Source organism: Pipistrellus kuhlii, unplaced genomic scaffold (assembly GCF_014108245.1).
Source record: "Pipistrellus kuhlii isolate mPipKuh1 unplaced genomic scaffold, mPipKuh1.p scaffold_m20_p_1, whole genome shotgun sequence".
Classification (NCBI taxonomy): domain Eukaryota; kingdom Metazoa; phylum Chordata; class Mammalia; order Chiroptera; family Vespertilionidae; genus Pipistrellus; species Pipistrellus kuhlii.
In genome coordinates this window covers 176,651,364-176,669,978 of record NW_023425404.1, presented here as the reverse complement: position 1 = coordinate 176,669,978, position 18,615 = coordinate 176,651,364, and the positions used below count along the sequence as shown (strand labels likewise).

Here is an 18,615-nt window from a genome sequence, read left to right as displayed (position 1 = left end):
TCCAGCCTTCCTTTCCTCAAGAAACCATCAACCAGGTGTCCATCAACATCTGCTGGGCTCAGTCTAACCAGGGCTAGGACTAGGGCGAGGCAAGTGCAAAGCATAAGGAAGTGCTCACATTCACAGTGATGAATATAGACAGTATGTAATGCAGCTATTTAAAAAAAAAATCAAAACCCATGCAAACATTGATGATAAACAAAAACATCAAAACTGTAAAGACAGCCCTAACTGGTTTGGCTCCGTGGATAGAGTGTCGGCCTGCGGACTGAAAGGTCTTATGTTGGATTCCAGTCAAGAGCATGTATTGTACCTTGGTTGCGGGCACATCCCCTGTGGGAGGCGTGCAGGAGGCAGCAGATGGATGTTTCTCTCCCATAGATGTTTCTAACTCTCTATCCCTCTCCCTTCCTCTCGATAAAATATATATATTTAAAAACCTGTAAAATCAGGACCAGCATTACTGATGTTCCCTTTTATCTCAAGCTCCTGTGTGGCACTGGAAGGAGCAAGTGTAGACAATGGCCTAGCGCCTCACCTGGCTCATTCATGGTCATGGTCAGTGCATGTGTGTCTCTCCTCCCACCATCCCCTCCTCCCCCCACCGCACTCCCACATACACACACCCGCCTACGGTTTCCCTTGTCCTTGCTGTGGCTCTCTCGGTTTCCTCTCTAACTCAAGTGTGAGGAGTCTAGGTCAATGGCAATGATAGGTAAAAAGAGAAATAAAGAATAGAACATTTAAGAGAAACATTGGGAATGAAATAGTCGGTTCTCCTGCCTTTCAGGACCCTCCTCCCTCCCCAACATGCTTACTATTCCCCCGGAGCTCTTTGCTCAGCGGGCCTGAGCCCAGGAGACTCAGACACCGAGGACCAGTGTGGGAGGTAGAGGAGAGCGTTGCTCTGGAGAGAGAGCCCCTTTCATTTCTTTCCTGTTTTAACACACCCCTTCAGCTCCCATTTACCAGGACCAGGGCAGGAGATGGGGTGGGATACATGAGGATCTGAGACTAGGGGACATGCCACTTCTCGGGGTGGGAGACATTGGCGGGAGATGTCAGTAGCTGGTACCCCCAAAAGAACCTGGGAAGGGTGTGCGTTTGGTCTGTGTGACGCTATCTCTGAATCTCCCCATTCCTCTTCCTGAGGATCAGCAACCTGGACGTTCAGCTTCTGTGAACAGGAGAGAGTCCCCATCAGCCTCCTCCCTGAGTCTACAGGCTTGTCCTTCACCTAACTCATGCCTGTCAATCAAACAGCAGGGAAATGTTGTGCAACTGCAGTCCCACAGGCTGCTGTGAAGGAGGAAGTAAAGCCAGGGGGGTGAGAACAGATGGGGTTAGGAAGGATCGGGAACTCAAGAACAAAGGGAAATTTCAGAGCAGCTTTCAGAAGCAAGTGGCTTAAGAAAGAGGCCAAAGGGATCTCATAGATGGGGGCTCCTCAGCACGTGGTGAAGAAAGAACCCAGAAATAAGAGGAAGCCGGGAGATCCTCGTGCGTAAACCTTTACGGCATTCACTTATATTCCCCTTGGGCGTTGTCAGGGAGAGGAGGGTGTCCCCGCTGACAAGGCACAGACACCGGAGCCGGCCGCAGTCCCAGGGTCACTCACCTGCACACATTGGACACCCCGTGTCCTGTGTCAGCGGTTCTTCTGACCCAGAAAACGGATATCCCTCACCACCGGCTCATGACTCCGCATGAACTTGGCTCTTCTGTCGGCAACGGGTGAGTCTCTTTTTACCGATGGAGGTTTTGCTGGCCATGGAGCCCATGGGGCTCAATGGAGCACCTGCTATATGCCACGTATGTGTTTGGCACTGTAAGTTTTCTCTTTAATCCTCGTAACACCCTTGATTAAAACCTAAAGAGATCTTGTGATTGCTCTAGCTCACATAACTACTGCGTGATGGTTCCAGGACTTGAACCTGGACCACGGGACCGCTCCTGATTCTCCACGTGCCTTCTGTTGCATTGGGTCAGCAGAGACGTGGGGAGATGCCTCCACACTCTCCTTCCGCAGCCATGGCGGGTGCTGCTAATTGAGCTTGGTGCTTGTTCTCCTAGAGCTGGGATGTGAATAAAGCACAGGCTACGTACATGTAGAGAAGTAGAAATTATGATCCATGTTCTCAAGGAATTTTGCTTTGACAGGGGTGAAAATAGATACAGTAGTAGATAAACAGGATAAGGCAGTGGGAGCAGGTGTCCCAGCTCAGAGCACCTAAAACAGCTCCCCTCCACCAAGAGCTCAGGCTCCTCTGGGAAACCCTGAGGGTCTCTGACTTGGCTCTGGATGGAATCAGAATCCTTTCCCATCTATGTGCTTTCTGGGCCTCAGTTTTTCCATCTGTATAATGAGGGAGCTCAACTGGATGCTCTCCAAGAGCTCTTTATGGGCTAAACATACCGTATTTTTCGGACCATAAGACGCACTTTCCCCCCCCCCAGAAGTGGGGGGGAAAAGTCCCTGCGTCTTATGGTCCAAATATAGCCTACACATATACTTAAAAAAAAAAGTTTTTTTACTTGCCCAGCTCTGTGTGGTCTCTGTGTGCTTGCCAGGCTCTAAAATGGTTCTAAATGCTGCTAATTACTTTACAGGGTTGATTACATGTGTTTATGACTGTGATGTTGGGTTTTAATGCACATAAAATATTTTAGGACACTATTTGTTTCAGAATCTTTTTTTCTTCATTTCCCTTCTCTAAAAACTGGTGCGTCTTATGGTCCGGAGCGTCTTATGGTCCGAAAAATACGGTATTCTGATTCTAGATTTAATGAAATGGAAAAAATATTTATTCCAATTTTTTTTTTGGGGGGGGGGTCCTTTATAAAACATTACTAGAGGCCTGGTACATGAAAATTCATGCACTGGAAGAGGGGTCCCTCAGTCTGGCCTGACCCCTCTCACAGTCCAGGAGCCCTCAGGGGTGGGAGGCGATCTGGCAATCAGGGGAGGGCAATACCCCATCACACCTCTGCTGCTGCCACTGCTGGCAGCGCAAGCCTCGGCCTTCCCTAGTTACCTTGGGTGGTACTGGCTGGCTGGGCAGCCACCATGCTAGGCTTGACTGCCTCAGGCTGGCCCTGGCTGGTTGGGAGGGCTGAAGAGACTGGGGAAGTCCACATACCTGCCACCCTGGGGGGACTGGGTGCCGCTATCTTGTGGCTCTGGGCACCAGCATCTTTGAGGGCATGACAATCATTAGCATATTCCCTCCTTATTGGCTGTGGGTACTGCCATCTTTATGATGGTGTGAGGGTCAATTAGCATATTCCCTCTTTATTAGATAGGATGTTTGAGTTTTGCAAGTTTTGTTAAAAAAAAAAATACAGATAGCAGAATGAAGGTATTTGTCCTCTTCCCCCTTCCCCCTCTGCTACTAGAAGAGGGGCTTTTGGCAGAAGAACTCACCAGGGTTTTTTGTGAGGCAGGGGAATCTCTCCCAAGGGACTGGAGGGCAGCCTCCTGGATGGATCCAGGGGTGCTCCAGGAGGCATGACCCCAGTGGGCCAAGGGTTCTCAGCAGCTTCAACCCAAAAGGGCTGAGCAGGGACTCTGAGGGGAGGGGAGAGGATGGGAGACCATTCAAGGTGGACCACATAGGAGCTACAATCCAATCCCAGGAGAGCAGGAAAAAACATCCTCAGCACTTCATTCTACTCATGGTGGAGCAAGACGGAGATCTGCTCACGGTCTGTGCGCCTCTGGATCCCACGAACAAGGCAACACAGCCCACGAGCATTTCAAACGATGGCTGCCGCATAAAACCTGGGTACCTCTGCCCGGTGGGACTCTTTCGGGGGACCTTTCTTTTCCTGCATTGTGCTTTTTTTCTTCTTTTCTTTTCTTTTCTCTTTTCTTTCTTTTCTTTTCTTTTCTTTTCTTTTCTTTTCTTTCCTTTCCTTCCTTTCCTTTCCTTTCCTTTCCTTTCCTTTCCTTTCTTTCTTTCTTTCTTCCTTCCTTCCTTCCTTCCTTCCTTCCTTCCTTCCTTTCTTTCTTTCTTTCTTTCTTTCTTCTTTCTTTCTTTCTTTCTTTCTTTCTCTCTTTCTCTCTTTCTTCCTTCCTTCCTTCCTTTCTTTCTTTCTTTCTTCTTTCTTTCTTTCTTTCTTTCTTTCTTTCTTTCTTTCTTTTTCCTTCCTTCCTTCCTTCCTTCCTTCCTTCCTTCCTTCCTTCCTTCCTTCCTTCCTTCCTTCCTTCTTTCCTTTCTTTCTTTTTAATACTTTCTGGTATTCCTGCATGAGACAGGCATTGCTTATGTAATAAAAATTGTGTTTAAAAACATGAAGAACTTATGAAATGTCCCTAACACCTCCATCTCATATTTGGCAATAGACAAGCGCCGATTGGTCCACAGGGGAGGACTTGGCTCCTGCACATCTGAAATGGCTGGGCTGTTTTACTGTGGCAGTGAATGGTGCAGAGGTTGAAAGGATTATTGTGCTCTCTAGAAATTCTCTGAACTCGCATCTCTTGTTTCTGGCCAGGGTATACTCCCTCGGGGGGATGGTTTTGAGGTCAGATGCTGATCAGAAGCTCTATCCATGAGCTTAGGAAAGGCAGCTGCCGGGATGAGGATCGTGAGCTTCCAAACTGGAGGAGTTCAGTGCTCTGTGAGCCTGAATTAACATGCCAGTACACAGGACCAGTCCTACATTCATGGGTGCTCAGGAAATGGGGTGTACTCAGGGGGTTCCACATTTCTGGATGGCTGACGTTTATTCGGAGTCTTTTGGTTATCTGAGCCCACATTTTAGGAAAATCAGTCTAAAGCTTAGCTGCCTGGTTTTCAGAAGCCTTATCGAACTCATGAACTCTAAATACTGTAGTAAATTCAACAGCTTTCTTCTTCCATTAGTGTCTTGCAAGCTATGGGATCACATTATAGGTCTCTCTCTCTCTCACTGGAAGCTAAGGAAGAGCTAATGACTGGGCATCTTTGGGCCTCAATTTCTCATGTGAAAAGGAAATAGTCAATTCCATTTCAACAGTGCCTTCAGCCCCTGAGATTGCAGAGTGGAGGCTTGCTGAGCGTGGGCATGAGGAATTGTGTCATTTGATGGGTGAGTCAGACTAGGGTGTCAGGAGAATAATGTCTTCACAATCAACACCAGGGCCCAGGCAATTAAAAAACGCATTTAGCTGAGTGCTTGAGTGTCTGCTCCGTTCGGAGGCTATATTCCTGAAGAGGGACAGGATGACTCATCGGCCGGCTGTCACCTGAGGAAACAAGGTTATATCCAGCTTCCTTGCTTTGATTGCAGGCGACTGAAAAGACCCTCATTCCGGTTTCCAAGGCAGTGTCCCCAGGCAAGAGCAAGCATGACAACTGAACATTGACGTTCTTTCGTGGGAACAAAATTAGATCACAGATGAGAAAAAGGCTTTAAAATTACACAAAGCAGCATTCAATACGAAGGGATAGATCATCCTTGGTAATATCATCATTGCTGACGAATCACTCTCATGCTGGCCTTTGAGCCGTGGTGTTTTAGAGCTAGCCAACCCTGGGTGACTTGGCAAATATAGAAATTCTGCATCTGCAAGGCTGATCCGAATGTAGTGCTTTATAGTTTTCAAAGTGCTTTTATTTATTTTATTTTTATTCTTTATATATTTTTTCAAAGTGCCTTTACATGCAGCATCCTGGTAGCTGGGAGGGAGGGACGGTGTTTTTCCAGCATCTGCCTCAGACACTGGTTATTATAGAGCTAGGAAGGGTTCAAGCTTGTCATCCAACCCAGGACCACATCACAATCTGCTGCTTCTCCTACCCATCAACCCCTCACACATAGACTCTCACATACCGCCCCAGAGCCGTGCTTCAAGGGATAACCGAGGCAGGGGTGAGAAGCAGCAGGCAGAGAGGAAAGCCGATCTGTCCTGGAGATCACGGGACTGCCGCTCTTTCCGTCTCTACGTGCTGCTCAGAGCGCACACGGCCTTTCCAGGTGGCTGCCCGTGGCTGGGTCTGTTCAGCTCCCCTTAGCCCCAGACACAGGCTGAATCAGCCTGCTGCAGGGGTAGAGAGCACCCAGTCTCTGAAGATGGAATCTCTCCCCCTGAAAGTGTGGTCTGGATGTTCCTGCGAAGGGTGGGGGTGGCCCCCCCGGCCCTCCCAGAGCAGCACTGCCTGTCCTCACCCTCCTGAGACTCCTGGCATCTCAGCTGCGGGCACTGCCCCTCTCCGATTACCAGAGGGGAGGGCTCTCAGGACCGGGGCCCTCCGTGCAGTGCAAACCTGAACTCTCTGTCCACTGCGGAGGCTGCCTCAGCGCTGTGCCCAGTCCCTTCCCACTGCCTGGCTGGGAATTTATAGAGGCTCCGAATAAAAGATGAACTGGCCCCATTCCTGCATCTCCTTCTGCTGGATTTGCTTTGCTGCCTCCAGACTGAGAGGTAAGAGACTGGTGGGTGAGTACCCACCTCTGCTCATCTGGGGCCGCCTCTTTGGCGGGAGGTGGGGTGGGCCAGGACACACAACCCGTGATCTAGCTGCAGGGAAGTGTCCTGTGCTTCCGACTGACTCTCACTGGCCCCCGTAGTGCAAGGTAGAAGAAACCTCATTCTCCAAACCCTGTTCCTAGCTGATGCTGGGTCGTCCCCACTTCCAGCCCTCCGTCTGTTGTTCTTTGCCTCAGATACACACGGCGCTGAGTGTTGACCAGGTCCCTCTTTTTGAGCAGTTGTAGGAGCAGCGGATGGGAAATACGCTCAGAAGTTATTTAACGACCTTTTTGAAGATTATTCCAATGCTCTTCGTCCAGTAGAAGACACAGATGAGGTCTTGAATGTCACACTGCAGATTACACTTTCCCAGATCAAGGACATGGTGAGAAAACAAAGAGGTGACTCTTTGGCGAGTTGCTTAGAAGAAACGAACAGTATTTTTCAAAGAGATGTTTTCACTGGGGATTTGAGAGGGAAGGAGAACAGACAGCTAGTGGGAGAGGGAGACCCCAGGGGAAGGAAGCGTTCTACGAAATTAATTTTGCTAATTGTTACCTATCCCAGCCATTAACAGTAATAGTCTTAGATCATCTAAAGAAAGACGGTGTTAAATATTGCATGATTGCATTTCTACAAAATGTCCAAAAGAGGCAAACCCACAGAAGACAGAGCAGAGTATCGGTGGGAAGGACAGGGGAGTAGAGAGTGTCTGCTTGACAGTCTTAGGGTTCCTTAGAATGTTCTGGAATTAGATAGTGGTGATGGGTGCACAGCACTGCGAATATTCTGGAAGCCACCGAGTGATTAAAATGTAGATATTCTTTAAAGTGGTTCAAATGGTGAGTTTTATGCTCTGTGCATATTACGTTATGTGCATTTTACTCCAATTAAAAAAAACACAAAGGCAGTGTTTTAAGATGCCATACCTTATTTACTGCTTAAATGTGTTTAATTACACAAAGTTATGAATCTTGATTTTTCTTCCGTCCATTGTAAACATCCTGACTTTCTCATTCAAATGAATCACCTGATAATTATTTTTTGGAGAAAATTGGGGAGTGGATTCATGCAAAAATCTGATGTCTTAAATATTTGCCCACTTAACATTCCAAACACTAAATAAAGCAGAAAAAAATATGGCCTTGGCAGTCAATCAAGGGTCGGCCAGTGGTCGGCAAACTGCGGCTCGCGAGCCACATGCAGCTCTTTGGCCCCTGGAGTGTGGCTCTTCCACAAAATACCACGGCCTGCGTGAGTCTATTTTGAAGAAGTGGCATTAGAAGAAGTTTAAGTTTAAAAAAATTTGACTCTCAAAAGAAATTTCAATCGTTGTACTGTTGATATTTGGCTCTGTTGACTAATGAGTTTGCCGACCACTGGGCTAGACTGAGAGAGCTCTCACTTCCTGAAAATAAAGCAGTGCTCTTGGAATTCCGCGTGAAGAACAAGTGTTCTAGAGATAGAGGGCGCCGCCGAGGTGTCCACTGGACAAAATTACATCTGGGTCAATTGTGCAGGACGAGAGAAACCAAATTCTGACCGCCTACTTATGGATCCGCCAAACCTGGCATGACGCCTACCTCACGTGGGATCGAGACCAGTACGACGGCCTGGACTCCATCAGGATCCCCAGTGACCTGGTGTGGAGGCCGGACATCGTCCTGTACAACAAGTAAGTGCAAATCAGGGCTTTCTCGGGAATGAACTTGTTGTCGTAACTGGATTTAAACATAATGAAGAAGGAATATTTAAAACATGTGTAAGTCCCTTGGCCAGTGTAGCTCAGTGGTTGAGCATCGAGCCCAGAACCAAGAGACCATTGGTTCAATTCCTGGTCAGGACATATGCCCGGCATGGGGGGCTCCATCCCCTGTGTGGGGCGTGCAGGAAGCATCGGATCCATGATTCTCTCTCATCATTGATGTTTCTATCTCTCTCTCCCTCTCCCTAACTCTCTGAAATCAATAAAGAAAAAGGTGTTCCAACATTTAAAAACAAAATGAAACAAATCACCTCTAAGTCAAGTGTCAATTTCTGTTCCTAGGCCCTAAAATAAGGGTCATAAAATCTTAGTTCATAAAAGCTTGGAGCTACATTCCCCTTTTCAGGTAAGAACCATATACAGGGCTACTATTGAGATCTCTAGGGCTACTGAAACAAAGTACCACAAACTGGGGGAGGGAGGCGGGGGCTTAAACAATAGAAATGTGTTAGCTCACAGTTCTGGAGGCTGGAAGTGCATGGTCAGGGTAGGGTGCCAGCCAGGTTGGTTCCCTCTGAGGGTCATGCCTAAGCATCTGTGCCCAGCCTCTCCCCTCGCCTCTGGCGGCTGGTAGCAGTCTTTGTTGCTCTTTAATGCACAGAAGCATCACCTGATCTTCCCGTGGCATTTTCTCTGTACTATCTGGGTCACATGTTCCCTTTTTAATATGTTTTCTTCTTTAATTGATATCAGAGAGAGGAAGGCAGAGGGAGAGAAAGATAGAAACATCGATGAGAGAGAAACACTGGGGACTGAACCAGCAACCCTGGCAGGTGCCCTGACTGGGAATCAAACCAGTGACCTCCCGGTGCCTGAGACGATGCTCAGCCAAAGAGTCAGGCACACAGGCTTCCTGTTATAAGGACGCCAGCGGTGCTGGATAAGTATCCACCGTACTGTACCTCATCTTAACTAATTACATCTGTAACGACTCTGTTCGGAATAAGGTCACATTCTGAGGGCTATGAATATTGGGAGGGACATAATTCAACACATAATAGTGGTGGTCCCTTCTCCAAGGTCATGTGTCAATAACAATGATGCTACTGAGGTTAAATCAGGATGGACCAGCTGGGAGCTGGCCTCTGGGTTTTGGACTTTGTATGGAGAGGATGAGGAACGAGGTTATAAGGTCACCAGTTACCTGATGACCAAGGGGCCTTGAGTAAATATAGGTAAGGCTTATGTTTCTCAAACTGTAAAGCACACATGAGTGACCTGAGGAGCTTATCAAAATACAGATTCTGATTCGGTGAGTCTAGGGTAGAGTTTTTTTATTCTACATTTTTATAAGCTCCAGATGTTAGAGCTGCTGGCCCGTGGACCACATTTTGAGAAGGAGCCAGCTTGTCCTGTCACAGTTCAGGCTCAGTTGCTCCACCTATTGTCAAAGGAGCTTCGATCTATTTTATTTATGAAACTCAAGTTTCTCTGGGCTGGGAAAGGCTCCTCTTGGGCTCAGAACAAGGTGAGTGAGGGGAAGCCCAGGGGATCCCTCCTAAGAGAGAACTCAGCCTGCCAGTGGGCATGAGTGCCCCATCAGGAAGCCACTCTGGTGGGATGGACTGTGGGATTGAGTGAACAGGCAAGTCTATGCTGAGGGTCCAGACATTCTGATGACTGACAGAACTGGCTGATTCACTGTCCTCTCCTTCCCCAGCCCACTCCTCCGGTTCCAGGTGGGAGTCTCACAGCCCCCAATGGGAAAGACCTGTGTGCACAAGTGCAAGATGACTAGATCAGCTCAGTCTTTGATCGGCTTCAGAAGGGGACGAGGGCTGCCTGGGGGGCACTGAGGGGCTGAGGAAAGGGAAGAAAACAGGGAAACAAATGACAGACCCTCAGGGTCATCCTGTTCTGTCAACCTCCTTTGTGAAAGCTGGTCCCTGTAATTTCTCATATTCTGGTTGAGAACATGGAGCCCAGTTAGAAACACAGGGAAGGGGAAGAGAAGAAAGTAACATATATTGGACACATACTATGGGTCGGCAGAGTTGGGGCTTTAGGGTGGTAGACAGAATAACCGCCCCCAGAATGCCCACACTCTAATCCCCTGTGACTATGTTACCTTATGAGGTAAAGGGGACTTGGCAGGTGTGATTGCAGGAAGGCTGTGAGTGAGGAGGCTACCTGGCTGGGCCCAATGTAAACAGGAGTTCTTATAGAGGAGGGACCGGAGGATCAGAGTGGGAGGTGCCATGAAGGAAGCAGAGGACAGAGTGTGCCCTGTTCCATGGCATGCCGGCAACCTCTGGGAGCCAGAAAAGACGAGGAAATGGACAGTCCTTCAGAGCCTCCACCGGAGTGCAGCCTCATCTACATCTTGATTTAAGGATTTCTGACCTCTAAGAACTATAAAGATGTTAAATTTGTGTTGTTTTAAGATACTAGGTTTATGGAAATTTGTTGCAATGGCAATAGAAATTAATACATACAATTTAGTTATTTAACATTTAAAAAGAAACTTTAAAGTATTATACTCCTTATTTTTACAAGTGAGATGTAACTTGCTCCAAATTGTAAAACCTGAACCAGGTTTTGAACCGAAATCTCTTGGTGATATTTCTTTGATGTCATGACACTTTATAAAGGAGAACAGGCCTCAATTATTCAAGCAACCCACTTACCTACTTACCTACCTCTCTTTGTCAAATCTTTCTTCTATGCAAGGCATTCTGTAGTGTGTTGGAAAACCAATTAGGATTTTAAAACTCAGTCACTGGCCTGGCTGGCGTGGCTCAGTGGTTGAGAGTTGACCTATGAACCAGGAGGTCATGGTTCCATTTCCTGTCATGGCACATGCAAGCTCAATCCCAGTGGGGAGGAGGGGGGGTGTATGCAGGAAGCAGCCAATCAATGATTCAATGATTTTTTTCATCATTGATGTTTCTACCTTTATCTATCTTCCTTCCACTCTGGGGGGGGGGGAAATATATATATATATATAAATATATATATATATATATATATATATATATATATATCCCAAATGATGGACATTTCATCTAACAGGAGAGGCAGGGAATGCTTCTCATAGGAGGTGAATCTTTTTAAAAATTTATTTATCAATTATAGTTGACATGAATAGGGTTTTAAGAGGTGAGTCTTGAAAAATGTATTAGATTTGTTCATGGAAAATATTATAGATAGGAAAAAGGGTTTGAGTGAAGGAGGGAAACTCACAGGATGTGTTAGGGTTTCAGCCTTGGCTGGTGGAGTGTGAGTGAAGGAGACTATTATAATAGAAACATCAGGCTGGAAAGTGGGATGGGAGTAGATCATGGAAGGAGACTATTATAATAGAAACATCAGGCTGGAAAGTGGGATGGGAGTAGATCATGGAAGGAGACTATTATAATAGAAACATCAGGCTGGAAAGTGGGATGGGAGTAGATCATGGAAGGAGACTATTATAATAGAAACATCAGGCTGGAAAGTGGGATGGGAGTAGATCATGGAAGGAGACTATTATAATAGAAACATCAGGCTGGAAAGTGGGATGGGAGTAGATCATGGAAGATCTGGGACACTAAACTAAGGAGGGTTGGGAGTATTTGGTGGACAATAAGGAACCATTGCAAGTTTTGAGCTATAAATCATGTTCAGAGAAACCAGGGAGATAAAACAATAAGATACTGGCCTTGAAGTAAATAAATAGGATTGCCTTTAATGCTTCTGGGGAGTGCCAGTGGGCCGTTAAAGGGAGAAAAGGAAGTGAGGTCAGAATGTGCTGCCTTTCTATAGAGTTGTCTTTGGCTGTCTGTCCCTGGACGGAAGGTCATAGCTCTTATTATGACTTGATCAACGGTCAATATGCCTTGCAATGGTGGTGGAGAAAGAGTTATCCCCTAAAGGAAAATAAAAATTCTGTACCCCAAAATGTCAGGCATAAATGTTGACAAAGCAAAAAAACAAAAAAACAAAAACAAAACAAAACAACCCCCCCACATTTATCCAGATTAAATTATTATATCTTAAATTATGTGTGAGTAAATTTTTTTCCATGTTTTCCAAAAGTTCTACTACACATATAAAAATTTTACAACAGCAACAAAAAGTTGCCTTAATATTCTTGTGCCCAAAGTTAACAAAATCAGGTAAGCAGAACCTCCCTTTCAGATTTTAGCTTTGACAGGTTTACATTTTGTCTGGATTTATAAGTCATTATGCCTGGACCAGCAGGGTGGCATTGGACATAGAGAGGAAGGGACATAAAGCAGTGATGCCTTTAAGGAAGGGTCCAAGACAGCTTGCCCCTCACTAATTACAGGAGATGGAAGAAAAGAAAAAATTAAGAGTTGATTTCAGATTTTCATGCCAAAGTAACAGGGAGAATGGTGACCCATTGCCAAAGACAATAAAGTGATGGACACAGGGTGGGGAGCTGTCTGGAATAGGAAGTTGGTGAGTTATTCCAACAAGCTGCTTTCCTTTTCCTCCTCTGACGTTCAGGGCTGACGATGAATCTTCTGAGCCTGTGAACACCAATGTGGTCCTGCGGTATGATGGGCTGATCACCTGGGACGCACCGGCCATCACCAAAAGCTCCTGTGTGGTGGACGTCACCTACTTCCCCTTCGATAACCAGCAGTGCAACCTGACCTTTGGCTCCTGGACCTACAATGGCAATCAGGTGGACATATTCAACGCCCTGGACAGCGGAGACCTCTCCGACTTCATTGAGGACGTGGAGTGGGAGGTCCACGGCATGCCCGCGGTGAAGAACGTCATCTCCTATGGCTGCTGCTCTGAGCCTTACCCCGACGTGACCTTCACTCTCCTTCTGAAGAGGAGGTCCGCCTTCTATATCGTCAACCTCCTCATCCCCTGCGTCCTCATATCTTTTCTGGCCCCCTTGAGTTTTTATCTCCCAGCAGCCTCTGGGGAAAAGGTCTCCCTGGGCGTGACCATCCTGTTGGCCATGACTGTATTTCAGCTCATGGTGGCAGAGATCATGCCGGCCTCAGAAAACGTCCCTCTGATAGGTGAGTTCCAGTGTCTTACACTTTGAGCCCAGCTTTGTAGTGACTGTAGTGATGTGTATGCCTTTCAACTTATAACAATTAGGCCAGCTTCACACTCCACACAGGCTGCCACGTACTTCATTTAGTGTCTCCCGTTGGCATCTTTGAAGACAGGCGTGGCTGTTGGAAACAAAACTGGCCTTGTGGTCTCTAGAAGATTGAGAAGCAATAGAGTTTAGAGCAATGGTTCTCAAAGGGTGGTCATACATATATACCCACACCTTTTTAAGAAATAAACACAGAAGGTTCTCTAATCCTCATCTAACCACGAAAGAGGAAGGGGTATATTGGCATTTTTATGATCTCCTCTGAGAGGCAGAAATGGTGGACAGGGATGACATCTAATCATAACCCTACCTGAGGCAGCACCAATGGGTAGGCCCCTCTCTCTTCTTTAACAGTGACATTCAACAGCAACTTGGCTCAGTTCTGAAGAGCAATGTCTCAGGATATGTGTTGGAAATTTTGTAAGCATTACTTCTTTTTCTATTTCTGTGATAATAAAAAATGATTTTTTTTTATTTTTTTTTTAGGAAGGGTGCACACAGACCTGGAGAATATTAACAATCACAATTTATTTGTAGCACTCATGAAATGAACTTCTAGTCATAGAAACGTGTTCAAGTTTTCTTCATAAGTATAGCATTTGATCTGGGCATCTGGCTCTTAGCCTTTACCAAGTTCCATTTAGTTTTAGTTTACTCAGAGCTTTCAACAAATAATAAACAAATGATGTATATTATTAAATCTTATCTCCATCTGTTAAGATATACATGTGAGTCTTCTCTATTACTCTATTAATATAATGAATTAGGTTTTCTGATGTTGAACTAAACCCTCCTTTAGCATGATGAATTATCATTTAAAGACACCAATTGAGTAAGCTTATTAATAATTTTTGTAGGATTTTTCAAATATGTCTATAAGTGAAATGGCCTTAATAGTTCCTTTCTTGTTACTTTTGGAATCAAGATCAAATTGACTTCACAAAATGAACCAGGCAGTTTTCCCTCTTTTTCTATTTCTGGAACAACTTGAATAAAATAAATTATCTGTTCTTTTATTTATTTATTTATTTATTTATTTATTTATTTATTTTAAATATATTTTATTGATTTTTTACAGAGAGGAAGGGAGAGATATAGAGAGTTAGAAACGTCGATGAGAGAGAAACATCGACCAGCTGCCTCTTGCACATCCCTACTGGGGATGTGCCCACAACTCAGGTACATGCCCTTGAACGGAATCAAACCTGGGACATTTCAGTCCGCAGACCGACGTTCTACCACTGAGCCAAACCGGTTTCGGCAATTATCTGTTCTTTTAAAAGTTTGGCAAAACTCACCTACAAAATCTTTTGCCCTAGAGTATTTGGAGGGTAGATATATATGGAATTAAAGGCAATCAGGTGGACATATTCAACGCCCTGAACAGTGGAGACCTCACCTCTTAACTTCTAGTTAGGTGTTCTTTCTTCTTACACTACGTTTAACATCTGATATATTTCTAGAAATCTGATCTAGGTTTTTAAATTTGTATCATGCAGATACCCTGTTTCCCTGAAAATAAGACAGTGTCTTATATTAATTTTTACTCCCAAAGATGCGCTAGGACTTATTTTCAGGGGATGTCTTATTTTTCCATGGAGAAGAATACGGTACACATTTATTGTTAAATGAAAATAAAGGAAATTTATTACCTGTATACGGTAGTACAGTAGTTGTTAACACAAACCAGACAAACCGAATCCTACAGTATCAAGAATTTACTCATTTATTCAATGACAATCATATCATCATCTTCTGGAACATCATCATAACAATCCAATTCCTGAATTTCCTGGTGAATTTCTTGTGACTCCATTTCTTTCAGAATCAGTGGACCAAATCTCTCATGTTTAGCCTAGGGGGGGCCTTATTTTTGGGAGGATGCCTTATATTTCACTCAGAAGGAAATCTGTAAGTAGGTCTTATTTTCGAGGATGTCTTATTTTCCGGGAAACACGGTATATATAAGATTATTATGTTGTTTTCTCAATTTTGGTTCTCTTATTTCCTCTTTTGCATCCTCTCTCCCCACTACCATCTGCCTCTATTTTATGTGCAGATTTATCAAAAGTTTATCGATTTCATTATTTTTAAAAATAGCTCCCTTTCAATTTTATTCGTTTTCTTGGATTTTTTTGTTCTATATTTTATAAATTTTTACCCTCATCTTTGTTTCCTTCTTTCATTTTTTTCAGGATTATTCACGTTATTATATAATCACATGTTAAAGAGATAGAGAAACAGTGTCTCTTCTTATTCAATAGTAAGGAGCTTTCACATTAGAAATGTGACAATTCGGAGAACTGGCCGAGATTGTTAATTATTTGTTTGTTTGTTGAAAGTGAACATTTTTCACATCATGATCTCAGAAAACATTTACAAACCTTTTAGGCAGGTATAAGGGACAGTTTTGAGGATTTCACACGAGTCACCTCAATGAAGCTTTACTATATTCCTATGAGTTAGATACTAGTATTATATTCGTTTTGTAGAGAAAGAAGCTCAGACTTAGCAGCATTATATAACTTGTTGCAGGCCACAAGTCTGGTAAGCGACAGAACTTGGATTTGAACCCAGAAAGTTTGATTCAAAAGTCTATACTACAATAGTACTCATTAGTGTATACACTGAGTGGCCAGATTATTATGATCTCTGAATGCATAATAATCTGGCCACTCAGTATATATATTCATGTATCAGGCTTCTAATATATAGAATTATGAATTCGTGCATGGGTGGGGTTCGGCCAGCCTGGCCAGAGGGAGGAGACATGGGCGGTTGGCCATCCTGCCTGCTGGTCGAACTCCTGGTCAAGGGGACAATTTGCATATTAGTCTTTTATTATATAGGATATACACTGAGTGGCCAGATCATTATGCATTCAGAGATCTTAATAATCTGGCCACTCAGTGTATAGCTTCCTTAGGAAAAGTGTTTTTCGAGCCAAACATGAGGACAGTTTTAAGCTGACTTGGTTGTTGATATTTTTCAGGCAAATACTACATAGCCACGATGGCCTTGATCACAGCCTCCACTGCCTTGACCATTATGGTGATGAATATCCACTTCTGTGGGGCCGAGGCCCGGCCAGTGCCACACTGGGCCAGGGTGGTTATACTGAAATACATGTCCAGGATCCTGTTCGTCTACGATGTGGGTGAGAGTTGCCTTAGTCCCCGCCACGACAGCGAGCGAGGCCACCTCACAAAGATTTACGGCAAACTTCCAGAGGCTAATCCGAAAACAGCCAGGAACAAAGACCTTCCCAGAAAGAAGGAAGTGAACAAACTCCTAAAGAATGACTTGGGGTGCCAAGGTGAGACCCCTCAGGATGCTGACAATTACTGTGCACGGTACCAAGTGCTGACGAGGAATATCCAATACATTGCCAAGTGCCTCAAAGACCACAAGGCCACCAATTCCAAGGGGAGTGAATGGAAGAAGGTTGCGAAAGTCATAGATCGATTCTTCATGTGGGTTTTTTTCATTATGGTGTTTGTGATGACTGTTTTGATCATAGCAAGAGCAGATTAATGAGCACGTGGTATGTGGGAATAAAGTAATAGAATTCTCTGTGATTTACACTAATAATTTCTTCAAGTCTTCTCCATTTTAATTACAGAAATACTTTTACCAGTTCAGTTGCATTTGGCTGCAAAGAACAGAAAACGCACAGGTTGAGAACAACTAGCAGGGTCACTTAAGACCATTGGAAAATAGATATTTATGATTCATTAACAGTAGCAAAGTTACAGTTATAAAGTAGCAACAAAAATAATTTTATGGTTGGGGGTCACCACAACATGAGGAACTGTATTAAAGGGCTGCGGCATTAGAAAGGTTGAGAACCACTGACTTAAACAGATAGAAACTACCCATCTTCACAAAAATAAATCTAGCTACTAAGTCCAGGGATCTTTCCATCTTTTCCTGACTTGTTTTAAGGCATTAAATTTGTGGTAATCGGTTACAACAGTAATAGAAAACTAATATAGGAACCAGTGAGTAACTCTGAGTATATAGCTTTTTCCATATTTTATATTATTTGTTTGGGATAGATTTGACTATAACCAGATTGAAATGATTCTATTGAGCCATTTCTAGAAATTTCATCTAGGTTTTCAAATGTATTATCAGGCAGTTATTTATAAGACTAGAGGCCTGGTGCATGAAATTCATGCACCAGGTGTGTGTGTGGGTGGTCCCTCTGTCCAGCCTGCACCCTCTCCAATCTGGGAACCCTCTCATAATCCAGGACTGCTGGCTCCCAGCTGCTTTCCCTCCTGCCTTCCTGACTGCCCCTAACTGCTTCTGCCTGCCAGCCTGATCACTCCCTAACCACTCCCCTGCCAGCCTGGACACCCCTAACTGTCCTCCCCTGCAGGCTTGATCACCCCAAACTGTCCTCCCTTGCAGGCCTGGTCCCTCCCAACTGCCCTTCCCTGCTGGCCACCTTGTGGCAGCCATCTTGTGTCCACATGGGGTCAACCATCTTGTGTGTTGGAGTGATGGTCAATTTGCATATTTCTCTTTTATTAGATCGGATTATTATATTGTTTTCTAAAATTTGATTTCTAAAAATTGAACTTTATCCTGAAGGGATCCACAAAAGGATTAAACCAAGAGAATGATAGTGTCAGATTTGTGTTTCAGAAATAAGACTGTGGTGGTGACTATGAGATTGTAGAGAGAAGATAGAGGTAGAGAGACCTGTTGGAATATGTTGTTTTTGTTTTATCAATTCAGGAAAGAGATAATGAAAGCTTGACCCAAGACAGGGGGGATAAGAAAATGAGTCACAATGTATTTATGACCTAGAATAGACGAAACTTGATGACTGGTTGAATATGGGGTTAGGGAGAGAGTGGTATTGAGAATAATTCTGAGCTTTTTATCTCAGACAACTGAGGTGAGGAATAAAGGAAGATGAAGTTTTGGAGGAAAGAATTCTGTTTAGGACATCTTGAGCTGGGAATGATTCTAGGACATGCTGGTAGAGATATCCAATAAGTACCTAAGTGTACATTTGGAACTTTGGATATAAGTGAAATATTAAAAAAAAAAAAAAAAAAAGATGTACACGCAAGTTCATTGTTAAAATATATATATTAAGTGATTTCAGTGGGTAGGTCACAGTGCTACAAACCATAAGAGAGTAAAAAAAAAAAAAATGAAAATACATTCTTTGTCAGAATTACAGAAGCTTAGAACCATCATATACATCATTAAAGCATTTGCCTTGTTAAACTGTCATTTCTCCATTCCCATATCTGCTTCCCCAAGTATATTCAGTTCCTCCCCAGGCCTAAGGCCCAGCAGCTC

At 44.4% G+C, this 18,615-nt stretch overlaps 1 protein-coding gene across 1 annotated transcript; it reads left to right on the top strand.

Annotated features, from left to right (window-relative positions):
- The first annotated feature begins 6,309 nt into the window (after positions 1 to 6,309).
- CHRNA9 (cholinergic receptor nicotinic alpha 9 subunit) lies at positions 6,310 to 17,117 on the top strand. Its single transcript, XM_036417989.2, has 5 exons — positions 6,310 to 6,409; positions 6,697 to 6,842; positions 7,978 to 8,132; positions 12,675 to 13,207; positions 16,286 to 17,117. Exons 1-5 carry the CDS (start codon positions 6,346 to 6,348, stop codon positions 16,825 to 16,827), a joined length of 1,440 nt encoding a protein of 479 aa, XP_036273882.1. The 5' UTR covers positions 6,310 to 6,345; the 3' UTR covers positions 16,828 to 17,117.
- Positions 17,118 to 18,615: the final 1,498 nt, after the last annotated feature.

Coding starts and splice junctions, on each gene's coding strand:
- CHRNA9 (XM_036417989.2), top strand. CDS start 6,346: ATGAACTGGCCCCATTCCTGCATCTCCTTCTGCTGGATTTGCTTTGCT. Junction 6,410..6,696: donor TGCTGCCTCCAGACTGAGAG/GTAAGAGACTGG, acceptor CTTTTTGAGCAG/TTGTAGGAGCAGCGGATGGG. Junction 13,208..16,285: donor AGAAAACGTCCCTCTGATAG/GTGAGTTCCAGT, acceptor GATATTTTTCAG/GCAAATACTACATAGCCACG.